Raw genomic sequence first — 20528 nt, 5'->3', positions numbered from 1 at the left:
GAGGCCAGACAATGGCCTCCGGGTTGCCATGTACTGAAGCCTCGGAGGAGCAGCCTCCGGCTGGTCCTCCGAGGCTTCCTGTCAATGTGACTGTCACGTCACAATGACAGTTAGAATACAGCGATCAAAGCTGCAAGTCTAGATGTCCCCTAGTGGGACAAGTAAAAAAAGTTATCAAAATATTTTAAAAAAAAGTGTAAAAATAAAAGTTATAAGTTATATAAACAAAAAATGCTTTTTTTCCTATAAGACTTTCATTATAGAAAAAAATGAACACATCAAAAAAAGTACACATATCTGGTATCACCACCATTTATGACCACATGTGGGGTATTGCCGTACTTGGGAGGAATTGCTTTACTAATGTTGGGGTGCATTTTCTCCTTTATCCTTTGTGAAATTTAAAAAATTCAACATTTTAGTGGAAATAATGTTGATATTAAGTTTCACGGCCTAATTCTAATAAATTCTGCAAAAGACGTGTGGCCTCTAAATGCTCACTATACCCCTAGATAGATTCCTTAAGTGGTGTAGTTTCCCAAATGGGGTTACTTTTGGGAGGCTTCCACTGTTTCGGTCTCTCAGTGGCTTTGCAAATTCGACAAGACACCCAAAAACTATTCCAGCAAAATTTGAGCTTCAAACGCCAAATAGCGATCCCTTCTAAGCCCCGGTGTGGGTCCAAACAGCAGTTTATTACCACATATGGGGTATTTACGTAATCGGGAGAAATTGTTTTACAAATGTTGGGGTGCTTTTTCTCCTTTATTCCTTGTAAAAATTAAAAATGTCTAAGTTCTTACAGAAAAAAATGACAATGAATTTAGCAAAACAACTGTGGGGTCAAAATGCTAACTTTACCCCTAGAAAAATTCCATGAGGGGTGTAGTTTCCAAAATGAGGTCACTATTGGGGGGTTTCCATGGTTTTCATCCCTCCAGTGCATTGCAAACGCGACACAGCACTGAAAACTATTCCAGCAAAATCAGAAATCCAAATGGTGCTCCTTCTCTTCTGAGCTTTGTTGTGGGTCCAAACAGCAGTTTATTACCACATATGGGGTATTGCTATAATCAGAAGAAATTGCTTTACATATGTTGGGGTGTTTTTTCTACTTTGTTCCTTGTAAAAATTTCTAAGTTTTTTCACAAAAAAAGTAGATTTTCATCTTCACATACTAATTCAAATAAATTTAGAAAAAAAACTGTGGGTTAAAAATGCTAACTATACCCATAGATAAATCCTTGAGGGGTATAGTTTCCAAAATGGGGTCACTTTTGGGGGGTCTTTACTGTTTTGGTACCACAAGACCTATTGAAACCTGACATGGTGCCTAAAATCTATTCTAAAAAAAGGAGGCCCCAAAATCCACTAAGTGCTCCTTTGCTTCTGAGGCTGGCGCTTCAGTCCGTTACGGCACTAGGACCACATGTGGGATATTTCTAAAAACTGCAGAATCTGGGCAATAAATATTGAGTTGCATTTCTTGGATAAAACCTTCTGTGGTACAGAAAAAATGTATCACAAATGAGTTTTCCAAAAAAAAAATGAAATTTGTAAATTTCACCTCTACTTTGCTTTAATTCCTGTGAAACGCCTAAAGGGTTAAAACACTTTCTGAATGCTGTTTTGAATACTTTGAGGGGTGCAGTTTTCAAAATGTGGTGATTTATGGGGATTTTCTAATATATAAGGCTCTCAAAGCCACTTCAGAACTGAACTGCTCCCTGAAAAAATAGGCTTTTGAAATTTTCTTGAAAATATGAGAAATTGCTGCTAAAGTTCTAAGCCTTGTAACGTCCTAGAAAAATAAAAGGATGTTCAAAAAACAATGCAAACATAAAGTAGACATATGGGAAAAATAAACTAGTAAGTATTTTGTGTGGTATTACTATCTGTTTTACAAGTAGATACATTTAAATTTAGAAAAATGCAAATTTTTGCAAATTTTCTCTAAATCTTGGTGTTTTTTACAAATAAATATTGAATTTATCGACCAAATTTTTACCCTAGCATAAAGTACAATATGTCACGAGAAAACAGTCTCAGAATCACTTGGATAGGTAATAGCATTCCGGAGTTATTACCACATAAAGTGACACATGTCAGATTTGAAAAATCGGCTTCGTCCTGAAGGCCAAAAGAGGCTCAGTCCTGAAGGGGTTAAATGGTAATCATATTTATCATGTAAAGGACTTACATAAAAAATGGGCGAGTTGGGTGGCCTGGGGACAAATGTATAATGTAAGGCAATAACAAAACTAATTGTCTTTCTTTCTTTCTTTCCTTCCTTCTTTCTTTCTTCTTTTCTCTTCACTTTTTAGATTTTTTGGAATTTATGTATAAGTTATATTTTTCAATTTAAATATGGGTTATGGACATTTTTATGTAATGTGTATTGCAACTGTTTGTTTGAAACTGTAAACTCAATAAAAAGAATTAAAAAATAAATGAATTATAATTGACTAATATCACGTCATTAATGAACACAGCAGTAAATTTACATATTTAGAAGTCATACATGATTGGGCATCACAGTGGGTCAGTACTCCTGCCTGCTAACACTGGGATTCTTTGGTTAAATTTGACATGGGACACAGAATTTGTATGTTTTCCCATTCTTTTGTTTTTACTGTTTTTTCTCAAAAAACATACTAGAATTCACTTGTACAAACAATTAAGCAGTACATAATTTTTTTCCAATGTAAATTAATAATTTACTGTACTCACAATGTTGATCTTCAGTAATATAATCATTAGCAGCATTGTAATTGTCATTATCATCCACATTTTCAATGTCATTATTCAAGCTGTTATTCTTGTCAATAGCAATGTCATTTACTTACAGGTCCTGTCACTTGAGATGCACTTTCGAATTCTTCATCATCCTCCATAACTGTTTCTGCTCCAGGCACTGAATCTATTCCAAGGAGACAAAAAAAAAAAAAAAGAAATAACTTCATGTTCATGTAATTACTTTGGAATAATTAATCTCTTGAAATATGTAAACCTCTAGGTTTCATGCCAAGACTATATAAATAGGTTTAAGAGCAGGTTTTAAATTACATGGGTAATATGTTTTATATCTTGCCTGCCACGGGGCATCTTTTGATGAGTGATGTCTTAATGGATTGAAGCAGCCCATCTTATTTGATCATGATGAAAATAAAAAGGCAGATATGTAGCGCCAAGAATTACCAGTGTTCAAGCCCAAATATTGTGATATAATAATTAAAGCCTGCAGGATATTTAAGGTAGCAAAAGTGTAGCCTTCACTTTTAATGACAGCTTATCATCTGTCACATTTCACAGTTTAGATGTTTTACCAAATGATGAGTATAAGTTTTCCATCTACAAATAAATGCTGTATATATCTCATTTACTTAAAGGGTAACTAAACGTTCAACAAACTTCCGACATGTCATAGTGACATGTCAGATGTTGTGATTTATGGGGGTCCAAGCACAGAGACCCCCACCAATCTCTGAGACGAAGTGGCAGAAGCGCTCGTGTGAGTGCTGAGCAGCTTCGCTTCTGTTCGGCTTTTTCTGGAAAGCCGATGTACCGCTGTACGGGCCCATAGACTTTCTATTGGGCCCGTACACCACTACATCGATTTGGTTATCTTTAGTCATCGAATTGTGGAGGGAAACAAAAAAGCTAATTTAAATGGAGAGATAATAGACTAAAAATTCCTTTAACTCAGCTTTATCAAGACACTAGAATTGCAGGAATGAGCAAAGATAACCAATTAAGAAATTGCTCTGATAAAAAAGCAGAGTAGCAGACTTTGTTTTAACATTTATCTCTGGAAGGGTCTTTATCCTTACAGGCGTGACTGTCTGATAATCCAGAATATTCGGCACCATATATCAAACTGATATTACATGGCTGCTATATTAGTGTGGAACAAAAGCAAAATACCTTAATTTTTTTTATCAAAACAATGGGTTTACAGGGGAAAATGAACAATTACATTTACAAAGAATGAAAATTAATATGTGGCTCTGAGACGAAGACCACCACAAAGTCCTGAACTCCCATAAACAAATAAAAAAGAAGACAAAGGTCTGTACCGTAGAATATATTTTAAAATGTTATTCCTGTAATATATGTAATATAGTGTTTCTACTAATTGAATTTGCTTTTAGAAAAAGGAGACACATTGGAGAACTGGCTCCATTTTTGGATCGAGGAAAGTTCTTTAAAGGTTATTGACACCTTTAGCGACAATTTTTATACTGAAATGTGTGTATTTTTAGCTAAAATTAATTTTTGTTGCAGAATGCCGTTCAGTCAAATCTGCCAGAGAGCTTGTCTGATGGCTCAGTCTCCAGCCACTCCTGCCTTCTCCTGGGTGATCATCTAAGCACAATTATAATCTTTGATTTGATCATAATTGAGCTAAGATGATCACTCAGGAGAAGGCAGGAACCCCAGGAGACTGAGGGGGTCAGACGAGCTCTGGCAGATTTGACTGAATGGCATTCTACAGCCAGCCAAACAGTTGAACATTTTTAATAAAACCTGATTACAAAAATTATTTTTAGCCAAAAATATAAGCATTTCAGTAAAAAAAAAAAGCCCCCAATGGTGTCCATAGCCATTGATGAATTGTTGAATGTGATTTGTAAAGCTGAGTAAAATGTTGCCACAGTGTTGTGTTTGCTTTCATCTACCACAATCACAGTCATGAGTGTAGACTGTTCAAGTGCCAGGCTGCTTTACTACAGTTCGGGATATGGGCACCCTGTGGTCCATCTATAGCAATCCAAAATATGTGTCTTGTACACGGGGAGATGGCAGCTGATAGTCTTATCAAAGAAGGTGACGGACCAGAGAGGATTTAAAGACATCAATAAAGGGTAAGGACTTGTTTGATGTGCCAGTTCTGCTCTGTGTTAAAAAAAATCATTGAAGTGCCCCTAGTATGTGTCAACCATTCATAAGGACAAAAAGTGTTTACTAAGGGTATGTTCACACGCAGAGTCAAAAACTTTTTTGTTTGTTTTTTGAGCAACTCTCTTATTTTGTGGCGTTTTTCGCGGCGTTTTTTATGGCCATTTTTGGAGCTGTTTTCAATAGAGTCTATGAGAAAACGGCTCCAATTACGTCCCAAGAAGTGTCCTGCACCTTCATTTTACGCGTCATATTTTGACAGCGACGCGTAAAATGACAGCTCGTCTGCACAGAACATCGTAAGACCCATTGCAAGCAATGGGCAGATGTTTGCCGACGTAATCGAGCCGTCTTTTCAGGAGTAATTCGAGGCATAAAACGACTCCATTACGTCAGAAAAGAGGTAGTGTGCACATACCCAAATTGTTTAAATTATACATGTTGTCAAAATTCAGCAGTAAAACTAGTTTCAATAGTATTTAATCTAATAATCTATGTTTAAAAGACACCATTTGGATGTTAACAAAAATTAAGTATACTGTGACCAAGACAGATGCCCTAATAAAACTAAACTAAGAGATATAATCATCCTCACTCATCAAGGAGCCCTCATGTGTTAGGCTTTGTTCACATCTGCGTCGGGACTCCGTTCACGGGTTCCGTCTGACCTTTCCGTCAGGGGAAGGCATGAACGGAATGAAAGGTTTGTCACCATTGTGTAAGGGTTCCATATTTTTGACTAAATGAATAGTGTAGTCGACTACGGTATTGATTCCGTCAAAACGACGGAACCTTTGCACAATGGTGACAAACGGAAACCATTTGCACTAGATCCATCACCATTGAAATCAATGGTGATGCAAACGGAAACCTATAGTTTCCATTTGTTTCAGTGTGGATTCCGTTCATGCCTTCCCATGACGGAAAGGTCAGACAAAACCTGTGAACCGAGTCCCGACGCAGTTGTGAATTTAACCTAAGTGCGTCTCTGCATTTTAAACAGTCTAAGGCCTTTTTCAGATGAGAATTGGAATACTCATATGTTTCATCAGGTAAAAACTGACGATTTTCCATCTCAGAAGAATCAGTATTGTTTCCAAAAATATACCAATAGGGAATTTAGATTTTGAGCCCCAATGGGGACAGTAAGTAAGGACCTCTGTACAGCATGGCAGAATATGTTGGTGTAATGTCCGTGGCTACGGGCTGTCAGCTCCAACCTCCCCTGACAGCCACAGCCACAAGTCGGCAAGCGCTGGCCCCAGCCTCATCCTTAGGAGACGCCAGTGCTCGCGTCCACTCACCTCTGCCGGATCCCGTAGGGTGCACGCGCACGCTCGTGCCTGCTCTTAAAGGGGCAGCGCGCGCATCGGGCCTCATGGATGAACTTTGACCCGTGAGTACCCTGGACTATAAGAGGGGTCCAGCCCCCTAGTTCTATGCCTGAGCGTTGTTGTGTTCCCTATAGTTTGTCTATGTGATGGCCTCCTAGTGTGTTCCCTATTCCAGTCCCTGTCCCTGTACCTATACTTGTTTCCAGGTCCTGTTCCTAGCAATCTATACCTTCCTGGTCTAGAATGTGCTGTGCCAAAGTTATGCCTTGCTACATCCATGTCTGACCTGCTTCACCTCGTCTGACGTCTGCCTGCTGCCTAGTCCCAGCCGAGCCTGCCCTGCTGCTGTCTGAGCTGCCACAGGTACCTATAGAACTATAGACATTCACCTGCTCCCTGTTGGCCAGCTGCCTTACCGCCAAGGCGGAACGGTCCAGTGGGTTCACAGACCTTTCGTGACAGTTAGTGCTATATAAGTACAAGAAATAAATAATCATGGCTTCCTTTCTTTAAAGAGCCATAACCAGTATTTTGGATATGTTTTTAAACCGATGCAAATAAATTCAGGTTCCGGGTTTTTTTGAAAAAGAAAAGCGCTGCAGAAATTCATGTCTTTGAAAACTGTAGAACAGAATGAAAATAATGACAATGTGAACATGAATAAATTTCATCAGGTCTGTCCCACTGGTCAGGTCATATCTCCCACTATATTCATCCATTATTACGTAGTTATCGGTTTTCTTGAATGCTGTGTGAAAAACAATATGGCTTACCAGTACAGCTCCAGCAGTCTCTCTTTCCTAGAGTCCTGAACAAGTTTGTCTACAAATGCAGCAGAATGGGAGTGGAGGATGTATTGGTGCACAACTGGGCAGATTTGCGGTTTCCAATTCTCCCTTAGTCATGGGTAATATCTATGGTAACCATATAATATGAACCACTTCCCGTCAAAGCACTGACTATTCTCGTCCTAATAAATTGTGCCTTTCTACAGATGCTTGAATAATAGTCTTCCTGTACCTCCTCTCAGAGCATACCTCTCCCTCTCCTTTTGCTACCGACATTAGCCTTGGCACTTGCCCAGTAATAACTGTGCCAACAGACTTGGTTACCAGCCTGTGATCATCATAATTAACCCCTTTGTCACTTGCTTGCCAGTCCTAGAATTGGGGTAGCCGGGACTGACAGATCTATATGGACAGCCGAAGGACTAAAAGGAGGCCTCCAAGGCTGTCCAGAAATAATCAATGACAATGCTTTGCATACTGTACTTATTTGGCATCCTCATACTTGTAACAACCCCAACAATAAATGTATCATGTCAATTAAGATGAACAATAAATGGCATAAAAAAAACTGTCAGAAACATTTTTCATGCTTTATGCCACTATAAAAAAAATCTTCCATTTTTAACTCTAACTTATGTGAACCCCAAAATAATACCTAAAAAAATCTATGCCACAAATAGTAATATAAACGCAAAAATGCAAAAGTTTTGACTTGCAGAATATAGGGAGGCCAAAAAATAAAATTCCTACGGTACTTTGAGAGTGACTGCACTTTCACAAAACTTTTGATATGTCATAGAGACATATCAGAGGTTTTGATCGGTAGAGTCGATTAAAGTCAAAGGAGCAGAGCACTAGGCTGAGCGCTTCTGCCCCTTTATTTCAACGATCGGTGGGAGTCTCAGCACCCGGATCCCCAGTGATCAAAACTTCTGATACAGATGTGTTCACTCTTACCTTTTCTTGAATTTGGTTAATGACTCCAATTTATAATGAAACTATTTCAATACATTATTGTGACATGCTACCAAAACCCCTGACAGGCTACAATCCACAACACAAACACTGGATGGCCACACATAGACACAAATACTGTAGCATAGACATCTCGCGACAGAGTATTGCAAACTCATGTTTTTTTTCAAAGCTGGTCATCTCATCCCACACATCTCAGGATTTATTGAGATAAGAGGAAAGGTAAGGAAGGACACATCTGTATGTCTGTATGACATATCAAAAGTTTTGTGAAAGTTGAGCAGTTACTGGCCCTTAAAGGGGTTTTCACATCTTGGAAACGTATAGCATATCTACAGGATATGACATAAATGTCCGATATATACGGGTCCCACCTCTGGGACCGACACCCATCTCTAGAAAGGGGCCCCCTAAACCCCGTTCTACATTGCACGGTTCCCGCTGTCTCTCAGGCACTTCCTTATTAGGTGGTCGGAAGTTAAGGAAACAGCCGAGTTTGCTGAGCTATGCTGTTTCAGTAACTCCCTTAGAAAAGAATGGGAGTTATGGAAACAGCGTAGCACAGCAAACTCGGCTGTTTCCATAGCTCCAGAGTTCCGGAAACAGCTTAGCTCGACAAGCTAGGCTTGTTCTGTAACTCCCATATACTTCTATAACAGTAATGAAAACAGCGTAGCTCAGCGAGCTGAGCAAGATAGAACTGTGGATATACCATAAATGTTCAAGATGGGAAAACCCCTTAATGACATGCCACGTACATGTACTTGACAGCCGTTAAGTGGAAGTATGGAGCGGGCTCGCAGGCTGAGTGCAATGTGCAAACGTGATGCGATCACGGGGTGCCGATGGTTGTCATGGCAGCCTGGGAACTAGTGAAGGCCCTCAGGTCTGCCATCGTTGTACTCTTATGAAGCCCTGCCTCTGTAGATTGTATGAAACACAATATACTGCAATACATTAGTATATCATGTAAGCGATCCAACAATCGCTGGTTCAAGTCTCTTAGGGGGACTAATAAAAAAAAGCAAAAAAACTGTGAAATAACGTTTTTTTAATGTTCTAAAAAAAAAAAAAAAACAAAACCGCTGTTTTTTACCCATTTCAACCCACAAATATTTTTTTCTCAGTTTCACAGTACATTATGTGGTACATTAATAGGTGTTATAAAAAATGTCAACTTGTCCTGCAAAAAAAATAATACCAATAAAATAAGCAGCTCGTCTTGCAAAAAATGAGCCGTCACACTGCTCAATCGATGAAAAAATAAAAGTTATGACACAAATCTAATTTTTTTTTTAACAAAACATTTTTCTTTAAATGTAGTCAAATATAAAAAAACAATATCAATTTGGTATCACCGTAATCATATTGAGCCACAGAATAAAGTTAAGGTGTCGTTTTTACCACATGGTGAAAGCCGTAAAAACGAAACCCAAAAAACAATTGAGGAATCAAATTTTTTTCTAATTTCAGCCCGCAAAGAATTTTTTTTTCCAGTTTCCCAGTACATTATATGGTACTTTAAATGCTACCAATAGAAACTACAACTCCTCTCGCAAAAAATAAGCCTTCACACCAGTTGATTGATGGAAAAATAAAAGAGGTCTGGCTCTTGGAAGGCGGTGAGTGAAAAACGAAAATCAAAATTAAAAAAATGGCTGCAGTGGGAAGGGGTTAAAGACGTTAATAAAACACTAACTCCCAAAGTGGAACCACTCATGCCTGATTTTACTTTTTCCAAAATGAGTGCTATAAAATACAAACTGAATGACATTTGAATTGGAAAATCAATTGAAGCCACTGAAAGAAGAAGAGGATCTGTACTCACCGCCTGCATTTGCTGCAGATTTCTCAAGAGAGGAACAATCCTTTGGCACCACCTCTTCTCCCTGAGCTAGATTATTTCCTTGCAATCTAAAACACAGAAGAACTGTTACAGAGAAGCCCTGGGATCCATATGTAATGTATAAATCGGCTTATCATCATCACTTAGGCCCAAATTTTAGGTAATACACAAAAGTGGGAAAAGCCCTTCAGAAGTTTTAGAGATTCAGGTATTGCAAAGGGAGCAATTCACACTTGCACTTACGTTGTAGTTAGATTTCTTAGATAAATGACCGATCAGTCAATTAATCCGATTCACCCCTATGTAACTCAAACTGACCATGATTAGTTTTTCGTTATGAGGGTATGGTCACACGGCCTACTGTCAGCCATTTTTCGGGCCGTAAACGCTCCGAAAACGGCAAAAAATATAGGGGCTGAACGCCTCCAAACATCTGCACATTGATTTCAAAGGGAAAACGGCGTTTCGTTTCCACGAGGCGTTTTTTACGCACCGTTTGTAAAAATGGTGCGTAAAAAAAACGCCTCATAAAAAAGAAGTGAATGTCACTACTTGAGCCGTTTTTAGAGCCGTTTTTCATTGACTCAATTGAAAAACAGCTCTAAAAACGGCTGTAACAAACGCATCGAAAAGTGCCTGATGTATAAAAAACGGCTGTAATTCAGAGGCTGTTTTCCCTTGAAAATAGCTCTGTATTTTACAGCTGTTTTTTGTGCGGCGTGTGAGCATAGCCTTAAAGCCAATGGGTGATGGACTGAAAAAACTGGTGCAAACTTTTTTAGATCAACTAATGGCAAAAAAAAACATACTGCAAAAAAGGTAATGTATACCATGGAAACAAATGTTGGACCTGATGTCAAACAGCGCCAGGATGTAGGAGGTGCCTAGAGGAGAAAGGACAGGGACGAGGAGTGATAAATAAATTCTGCGATCTAGTTTGGGGTCTGAATTTCTTTTTGCTTTGGGGTCTGTATTTATTTGGAGGGTCTGGTCGGGAAATTTTTTAAATCATTATTTTAGGTATATTGATAAAGTGCAACATGCATCGGACGCAGTCCATGATGTTGGCTGCACACTAGACAGTAAGAGCCAGAGCATCCTGCTCTACCTCCTAGGCTACCATCTTCAGTATGGGAGCCAGTACGGGAGCCCTCCTACATTTTATTCCTCGGAGAAGCACGTCACAGCAGAGGTCCACCACTAGTCAGCAGAGCCTGAAGAGTAGACGAGCACGACAGCGAAGACTTCAGTACAGATAAAAAAAAAAAAAAAGAGCATGACAAGTGTGTGTACGGCTGATTTTGGGGCTGTGCTAGAGTGCCTTGTAAATGTATTCACCCCCAGCTTGGTGTTTTTATTTTTTACTGTGACACAGACAATAATTAAGACAAAGAAAGAGAACTTTAAAGGGGTTTTCGTATGATAAATATCAGATAGATGCGGGTCCCACCCCTGGGACCCGCACTTATCTCCAGAACGCTCTGTTGCGGCTGAATGAGGGGAATTCCGACCATGAAAAAAAAGTTATATGGTCATGAGTTATGAAAACAGCGTCGCTCGCTGATCTACTCTGTTTCCATAAGTCCCATAGAACTGAATGGTAGTTACAAAAACAGCGTAGCCCGCATGCTACGCTGCTTCCATAACTGCTATTAACTACTATGGGAGTTACGGAAACTAACCAGGAAGTGGCCGGGAGTCAACGAGATCAGACAAAGCTAGAACAGGGTTTAGAGGACCCCGTTCTAGAGATAGGTGCGGGTCCGAGAGGTGGGACCCGCATCTATCTGACATTTATAACATATCCTGTGGATATGTCATAAATGTCTTTCATGGGAAAACCCCTTTAATACATTTTCATCCTGTGAAAGTCAGTACTTTATGGAGCCACCTTTTGCTATAATTACAGATGCAAATCTCTTAGGGTATGTCTTTATTAGCTTACCACATCTAGACACTGGGATTTTTGCCCATATTTGCAGGCAGCTGTCACGAAAGGGTCTGTGGACCCACTGGGCCGTACCGCCTTGGCGGTATGGCAGCTGGTCAACAGGGTGCAGGACAATGTCTATAGTTCATATAGGTACCTGTGGCAGCTCGGACAGCAGTAAAGCAGGCTCGGCTGGGACTAGACAGCAGGTAGACGTCAGGCGAGGTGAAGCAGGTCAGACGTGGGATACAGCACGACACGACTTTGGCACAGCACAGTGCTCGACCAGGATGGTATGGAATGCAAGGAACAGGAACAGGTACAGGATCACGTACAGGAACAGGAAACAGGAACACACTAGGAGGCCATCACATAGACAAACTTAGGAAACATCAACAACGCTCAGGCATAGAAGCAGGGGTCTGGACCCCTCTTATAGTCCAGGGTCCTCACGGGTTCAAGTCATCAGAAGTCCGGTGTGCGCGCTACCCCCTTTAAGAGCGGGCACCCTACAGGATCTGGCTGAGGTGAGTGGTCGTGAGCTCTGGCCAGAACCAGAGCGAGAGAGAAACTTTTTCAGAAGAATAGAGGCATTGAGATTCTCCTCTATCTCCCAGCCTCTCTCTTCAGGACCAAACCCCCTCCAATCCACCAAATAAAAAGATTTTCCTCTCACTTTCTTGGTGTCCAAGATCTCTTTGACCTCAAAGGTGTCCGAAGGGCCGCTGGAGGCAACCGCAGGGCTGGAGGTCTTGGAATAGAGTTTCAGAATCAGCGGTTTCAGGAGGGAGACATGGAAGGAGTTGGGGATCCTGAGGGTAGGAGGCAGCCGAAGCTTGTAGGTGACAGGGTTGATCTGCTGCAGGATCTCGAATGGTCTGAGGAACCAGGGAGCAAATTTGCACAATGGCAACCTCAGTCGAATATTCCTAGAAGCCAGCCAGACCCTTGTGCCAGGAAGAAACTGAGGAGGTTTGAAGAACGGTGTATTCCTTGTAGACTCGCTGGTGTGATTATTGTAGGAGAACTCAGCCCATGGGAGCAACTGCACCCAGTCATCATGCTGGTTGGAGATGAAGTGGCGTAGGTAGTTCTCCAAGATCTGATTGATCCTCTCGACCTGACCATTGGACTGAGGATGGTAGGCTGAGGAAAAGTCCAACTTCACACGAGGAGTCAGCAGAGGGCTCTCGAGAACATCGAGGTAAACTGAAACCCCCCAATCAGACACAACATGCTGCGGCAAGCCGTGCAGGCGGAAGATGTGTTGGATGAATAGCTTGGCCAACTGAGGAGCAGAAGGAAGACCGGTCAGAGGAGCGAAGTGGGCCATCTTCGAAAATCGGTCCACCACCACCCAGACAGCACTGCATCCAGCAGAGAGAGGCAGGTCCGTGATAAAGTCCATAGCTATATGCTGCCAGGGAGCATTGGGCACAGGCAATGGCTGGAGCAGACCAGCAGGTCTGGAGTGAGCAGCCTTGTTGGCTGCACATACAGAACAGGAAGAAACGAAGTCCATAATGCCCTTGGGCAGCTTGGGCCACCAGAAATGACGAGCAATCAGATACCGGTTCTTACGTACCCCCGCGTGACCTGCCAGTCTAGAGGAGTGTCCGCAGCGGAGGATTCTTCCACGATCAGCCAGGCGCACAAAAGTCCTCCCTGGAGGAATGTCCCCAACTTGCAGGGGATTGACAGAGACAAAGCAAGACGGATCAATAATGTTCTGTGGACTCTCTATGGTGTCTTCCGTCTCGAAAGACCTGGACAAGGCATCGGCCCCCACATTCATGTCGGCCGGGCGATAATGGAGCTCAAACTGGAACCTGGTAAAGAACAGTGACCACCTGGCCTGACGAGGGTTCAGCCGTTGGGCCGTCTGGAGGTAGGTCAGATTCTTGTGGTCAGTAAAAATTAGGATCGGATGAGCGGCGCCCTCTAGTAGATGTCTCCACTCCTCCAGAGCCAATTTGATGGCCAATAACTCCCGATCCCCAATCGAGTAGTTGCATTCTTCAGAAGAGAAGAGCTTAGAAAAATATCCACATACCCTTGACTTGCCGTTGGAACCTCTCTGGAACAGGAGTGCAACAGCACCGACCGAGGATGCGTCCACCTCTAACGAGAAACTGCAGAGAGGCATCCGGATGATGGAGGATAGAGGCTGATGTGAAGGCACTCTTCAGGCTAGTGAATGCGGACTCTGCCTCGTGAGTCCACACCTTGGCATTCATACCCTTCTTAGTAAGGTTAGAGATGGGAGAAGTCAGTGAAGAGAAGTTTGGAATAAATTGACTGTAAAAATTGGCGAATCCCAAAAAGTGCTGTATGGCCCTCAAGCCTTGAGGGCTGGCCACTCCAGGACAGACTTTACCTTCTCAGGATTCATCTCGAGACCTTGATTCAAGACGATGTAGCCCAGGAAGGGTAGAGCATGTCTGTCATACACGCACTTCTCCAACTTGGCGTACAGATGATTCTCCCGTAACCATAGCAGAACTTGACAGACATGTTTCTGATGCGTCAAAGGATCTGGAGAAAAAATCAAGATGTCATCAAGGTAGACTACAACACAAACATAGAGGAGGTCACGGAAAATGTCATTAACAAACTCCTGGAAGACCGCAGGAGCATTACACAGGCCGAAGGGCATTACTAGATACTCTTAGTGACCATCACGGGTGTTAAATGCAGTCTTCCATTCATCACCCTGGCGAATCCGGACTAGGTTGTAAGCCCCACGCAAGTCTAGTTTAGAAACATTTTTGGCTCCACGTATACGATCAAACAGTTCAGAGATCAGTGGCAATGGATATTTATTCTTCACCATGATCTGGTTGAGACCTCGGTAGTCGACGCAAGGATGGAGAGAGCCATCTTTCTTTTTGACAAAGAAGAACCCGGCTCCTGCCGGGGAGGAAGATCTTCGTATGAAGCCCCTCTCCAAGTTCTCTTTCACATAGGCAGACATGAACAGGGTCTCTGGCAAGGAGAGAGGATATACCCTACCACGGGGAAGGGATGCACCAGGAATCAGTTTGATAGGGCAGTCATACGCCCGATGTGGAGCCAATGTCTCCGCCTCCCTCTTGCTGAAAATGTCCGAAAATGCAGCATATTGACTCGGCAATCCTGCCAATGACCGAGGCAGAGAAGGCTGAACCAAACGAATCTGCACCAGGCAACAGCTTTGACACTCAGGGCCCCACTGGAGAACCTCTCCAGAATTCCAGTCCAGGGCTGGGGCATGCAGTCGGAGCTGAGGCAGGCACAGCAACACATGGTTAACAGCTTTGGATAGGACATAGAATGACAGAAGTTTGGAGTGAAGAGCCCCTACTTGGAGCCTCAGCGGCTTGGTCACAAATATAACTGTGTCTGGCAGAGGTAGTCCATTCACTGAGGCAACTGTCAACGGGCTCTCCAGAGGGGTGGTGTGTAATTGCAGAAGGTCCACCAGGTCTCTGCGGATGAAATTAACAGCGGAACCAGAGTCCAGATACGCAGAGACCTGATGCGTTCGCACACCGGACACTATGGTCACAGGTATGGACAATTTAGACGGAAGTCCATTCTTACCCAAGGTTGTCACTCCTAGCAACCCTAGTCTTTGGGATCTTTGGGGACACAGGCGCAAAAGATGGCCACCGAGGCTGCAAGAAAGACAGAGTCCAGAAGTGCGTCTGCGTTGTCTCTCCTGGGTGGATAACTTACACTGGTCCATTATCACAGAATCCTTAGGAGGATCAACATCTGAGGACAATCGGGGTTGCTGTAAAGTAGGAGCAAAACAGGGAAGGACTCCCTCCCGTCTAACCTCTTGGAGACGTTCCTGTATCCGTATATCAATCTGGGTGGACAGAAGAATGAGGTCATCCAGGGTAGACGGCAGATCCCGAGCGGCAAGTTCGTCCTTAATTTTAGGAGCCAGTCCATGCCAGATTGCAGCCACCAGGGCCTCATTGTTCCATAACAGCTCTCCTGCCAGGGTGTGGAAGTGGATGGCGTACTCACTCACGGAGGTCTCTCCTTGGCGTAGGTTAATCAAAGAAGCCACTGCAGAAGGGACCCGACCAGGCTCCTCAAACACCATATGAAAAGTCCGGAGGAAGGCTTGGAAATCACGGGTCTCTGGTCCTTGTCTCTCCCATTTAGGGTTCACCCATGCAAGAGCCTTGCCAGTGAGGAGAGAGATGATGAAAGCGACCCTGGCGCCATCAAACGAAAATATCCTATTATACAGGCTGAAGTAGATCTGGCACTGATTCAGAAATCCACGACAGGTACTTGCTTCTCCATCATAGCGGTCAGGAAGTGGCAAAGAAACACGCGGGTCAACACTGCCAAGAGGTGTAGTCTGAGGATCAATACTGCCAGGAGGTGTAGTAGGAGGAACGGCAGCTTGTGCCTCCTGCCAACGTGTAAGAATGTTCAACGCCTGGAGGAGTTGGTCCTGTCAAGACCAGAGGTTTAGCATAGCCGCTCGCATCTCTTGAGACGTCATCATAGTCTTGAATCGACCAGCGGGGTCCATGGCCTGAGCGTATTGTCACGAAGGGTCTGTGGACCCACTGGGCCGTACCGCCTTGGAAGCTGGCCAACAGGGCGCAGGACAATGTCTATAGTTCGTATAAGTACCTGTGGCAGCTCGGACAGAAGTAAGGCAGGCTCGGCTGCAACTAAGCAGCAGGTAGACGTCAGGCGAGGTGAAGCAGGTCAGACGTGGGATACAGCACGACACGACTTTGGCACAGCACAGTGCTCGACCAGGATGGTATGGAATGCAAGGAACAGGACCAGGAACTGGAACAAGTACAGGATCAGGTACAGGAAACAGGAACACACTAGGAGGCCATCACATATACAAACTTAGGAAACATCAACAACGCTCAGGCATAGAAGAAGGGGGCTGGACCCCTCTTATAGTCCAGGGTACTCACGGGTTCAAGTCATCAGAAGTCCGGTGCGCTCGCTGCCCCTTTAAGAGCGGGCACGAGCGTGCGCACGCACCCTATGGGATCCGGCTGAGGTGAGTGAACGCGAGCGCTGGTGTCTCCTGAGGAGGAGGCTGGGGCCAGCGCTTGCCACTCGTGGCTGCGGCTGTCAGGAGGAGGTCGGAGCTTACGGCCCGCAGCCACAGACATTACAGCAGCATTGCTCCAACTTCTTCATGTTATTTGGGTAGCGTTCAATGGCGGATCACCACTGTGGCGGTTCGAGTGGCCGCCCGTGGCCGAGGCTCCCAGGGGCTTATGGGATCTGGCTGGTAGGCCCCGGTTCTCCCGAATCGGTTGTGGAAATTACAGCTGGTTAGGAGAAGCAGGGAGAAGCGGGGAGAAGCAAGACCCATAACTGGTCCCCTGCTCCCAATGACACGGATACAATTGATTAGTCATGTGCTGGCGAGGCACGGGAAGTATCAGTTCCCTGCCCAACCATTCGCCGCTTTATCAGGCAGAACAGGGCCTTGACAAAGCGTGCTTGCACGCAAAACGGCCTTAGGCTTGTTCCGCATCCTTTAGACCAAGATCCTGAATAAAAGAAATTCATTGCCAAGTCGGTGAGTGCCTCGATTTTTTTCTACTTTGGGAGTCACCTATGATAGTGACGTCACTAGGTTTATAGAGGTGCTGTCACCTCTCCAGACATGTCTGTTATAGGAAATCCTTGTATTCCACAAAAAGCCTTTGTGTAGTCCAGGACTAATAGACAAATGGGTGTTACCATTTCCCTTGTCAGAAGGAGGTGTCCCTACACAGTGTGATGCTGTCAGCAATGGTTGGAGTCTGTCAGTATGTAGGGACACATCCCATCGACTAGGGGAATTGTAACACTTATTTGCAAATGCTCGCACAAAAAGGAGGTTTTAACTATAGACAGGGAGGGCGGCGGTGGAAAAGGGGGACCCAAGTTTAGGGAACAGCCCAGGGCCTATTGTCTACTTTATCCGCCACTGGTTGCGTTGTTGTACAGCATTCTTCAAATCATGCCACAGATTCTCAATTGAATTGAGGTCTGGGCTTTGACTAGGCCATTCCTAGACATTTCAATGTTTCCCCTTAACCTCTTAACGCCGAAGAACAGATATATCAGTCCTCTGCAGCTGCTAGTTCGCGCAGGAGGACGGATATATCCGTCCTCTGATCGCGTGGGTACTGCCAGTTATACACAGCCTGGCTCCTGCCGCAACTGCCGATTCGTGCTCCGATTCCAGCAGTTTAACCCATTAAATGACGCTGTCAATAGCCACAGCGACATCTAATGTGTTTGACAGAGGGAGGGAGCTCCCTCTGTCACTCCATCGGCGCCCCCGCAAAGAAATCGCGGGTCGCCGTCGGGTTTCCATGGCAGCCGGGGACCTAACAAAGGCCCACAGGTCTGTCTTCAGCAAATGCCTGTTAGGCCATGCCGGAGGCATTGTCTAATAGATCGCCTGTCAGTTTTACACTGACGGGCAATAATGCTTTGATATACTAAGTATACCAAAGCATTATATATGCAATCAGCAAATCATATAGTGAATTCCCCTGGTGGGACTGAAAAAAAAATGGAAAGCAGTTAAATAAAGTTTGTGAAAAAAAATAAATAATAATTTACAGTCATAATAAAATAAAAGTGGTTTTATTTAGTAAAAGTGTCAAAACAAATAACACATATATGGTATCCCCACGATTGTAACGATTTGAACAATAAAATGAACACATTAACTAAACCGCCGGATGAACGGTGTCCAAAAAAAAACGCAAAAAACTATGGCAAAATTCTCTCTTTTCTCACATTCCCCCCATAAAAAAATTCAATAAAAGTTAATCTATAAGTCCTATGTACCACAAAATAGTACTAATGAAAACTACACCTTGGTCCGCAAAAATCAAGCCCCCATACGGCCACATTGACGGAAAAACATAAAAGTTACGGCTCTTGGAATGCGGCGATGCAAAAACAAGTAATTTTTTTCTAAAAGGGTTTTTATTGTGCAAACGTAGGAAAACATATATAACCTATACATATTTGATATCCCCTTAATCGTGCCGACCCATAGAATAAAGTTAACATGTTATTTACGCTGCATAGTAATCAGCGTTAATTTATAACGTGAAAATCAATGCTGGAATAGCTGCTAATTTTCAATTCTTTCCTAAAATAAAGTTAATAAAAGTTAATCAATATATTATATGCATCCAAAAATGGTTCAATTACAAAATACAACTCGTCCCGCAAAAAAAAGCCCTTATACGGCTATGCCGACTGAATAAAAAAAAAGTTACGACTCTTGGAATGCGACCGTGAAAAAACTAAAAATAATCCTTGGTCATTAACGCGCAAAATGGCCTGGTCACCACTCCAGTGTAACTTTGGCAGCATGTTTAGGGTCATTGTCATGCTGAAACGTAAACCTCTGTCCTAGTCTCAAATCTCTGGCAGACTAAAACAGGTTTTCCTCAAAAATGTCCCTGTATTTACTGCCATTCATCTTTCCACCAATCCTGACCAGTTTTCCATGTTGTAATGACAAAACAGGAAAAAAAACAAGGGTGGATGAATACTTTCACAAGGCACTGTACATCTTATTAGATAAAAAAAAAGATGGTCCGTGGCTACCGTGCAGGCCGTACAGTTGGACAGAGAGGGACTGGGATTCTACCGGGTGGTGGAGAAGGTGGGCAGCAGCAGGCATCTCAGCCCCCCCCCCCCAAAGTGTACCCCTGGCTGTCACTGTGAATGCTCATAACATGGAGGGAAAAATATTAATATAAATTCCAAAACATAACAGTGGCCCGGTGTTATAAAAAGTCTGTTTTGTATATGTTAATCCTGCAGTGCTAATATATACAGCTCTTGTAATATATCTGTTTTAGTAAGTACTTGTATTCCCCAAGAATTAATGACTCTGGAGCATCTTTTCTTAGAACTCTGCGTTCTGCCATTCCTTGGTTATTCCTCTTGGAAATGCATGAATAAATTGACAACTAGGCATTACTATTCTCTTGCCATAAAGAAGTGTCCCTTCAGTCTCACACGGTCAGCACTGATTTAAAAGTGTCAACACATCTCATTGACAATGGGAATGGTTAAGCCCAGTTGTCAATTTATTAATACATTTCCGAGATTAACAGGGGAATGCAACAACACAGAGTTTTTAGATAAAAAAAGATTCTGCACTGTTTTTTTATGGGAAATGTAAGCATTTACTAAAACAGGCATGTCAGAACATGAAGAAAATTACAGGTGGCTTCAAAGTTCTCTCTATGTCAAAGTTCTCTCTATGTCACAGTCAGACAGAGGCAGTGGCGTAACAACTGCTGTAGCAACGGGGCCTGCAACATTATGTGCTGGGTCAGGCAGCATGGGCCCCCACATTCCCGATGGCGTTGTTAGCACCGGGCATCCAGTGCCCCAGGCGACTTCCACGTTTAATTGTATATGCGTCTTTAGGATGCAGATTCAATTGGACACTATTGCAGAGCAGGGGGCCAGCTCCCTGCTCTGCCATATACTAGGCTACAGACCATGTTTAGTCTGCAGTCTGTAAGTCGCAGGGACAGGATCCCTGTGAAGGCTGGCATGATGACGTGATCATCACTCTAGGGTTGCACAATGCATTGAAATATCGATACTATTTCGATGGCGTGCACCCTCAAACGGTTTGATACCGTTAATTCATGTATTTTGATACTAAGCTGTGCCGCCGCACAGCTTAGCATTGTAACACATGAATGTATGAGAGTGGGGCTGCGGCTGCGTAATATAGC

At 43.2% G+C, this 20528-nt stretch overlaps 1 protein-coding gene across 3 annotated transcripts in view; it reads right to left on the bottom strand.

The window, feature by feature from the left end:
- The window catches only part of C5H8orf34 (chromosome 5 C8orf34 homolog), a 392453-nt gene that overhangs the window by 104430 nt on the left and 267495 nt on the right, over positions 1–20528 (bottom strand). For all 3 annotated transcript variants that reach the window (XM_075828255.1, XM_075828257.1, XM_075828256.1), the window contains exons 9-10: positions 9825–9910; positions 2847–2920 (exon numbers count right to left, since the gene is read on the bottom strand). In XM_075828255.1, coding sequence (XP_075684370.1) covers positions 2847–2920; positions 9825–9910 — 160 coding nt within the window. The remainder of the gene's footprint in view (positions 1–2846; positions 2921–9824; positions 9911–20528) is intronic.

Source organism: Rhinoderma darwinii, chromosome 5 (assembly GCF_050947455.1).
Source record: "Rhinoderma darwinii isolate aRhiDar2 chromosome 5, aRhiDar2.hap1, whole genome shotgun sequence".
In the NCBI taxonomy this organism is placed as follows: Eukaryota; Metazoa; Chordata; class Amphibia; order Anura; family Rhinodermatidae; genus Rhinoderma; species Rhinoderma darwinii.
This window is presented reverse-complemented; position numbering and strand designations above follow the sequence as displayed.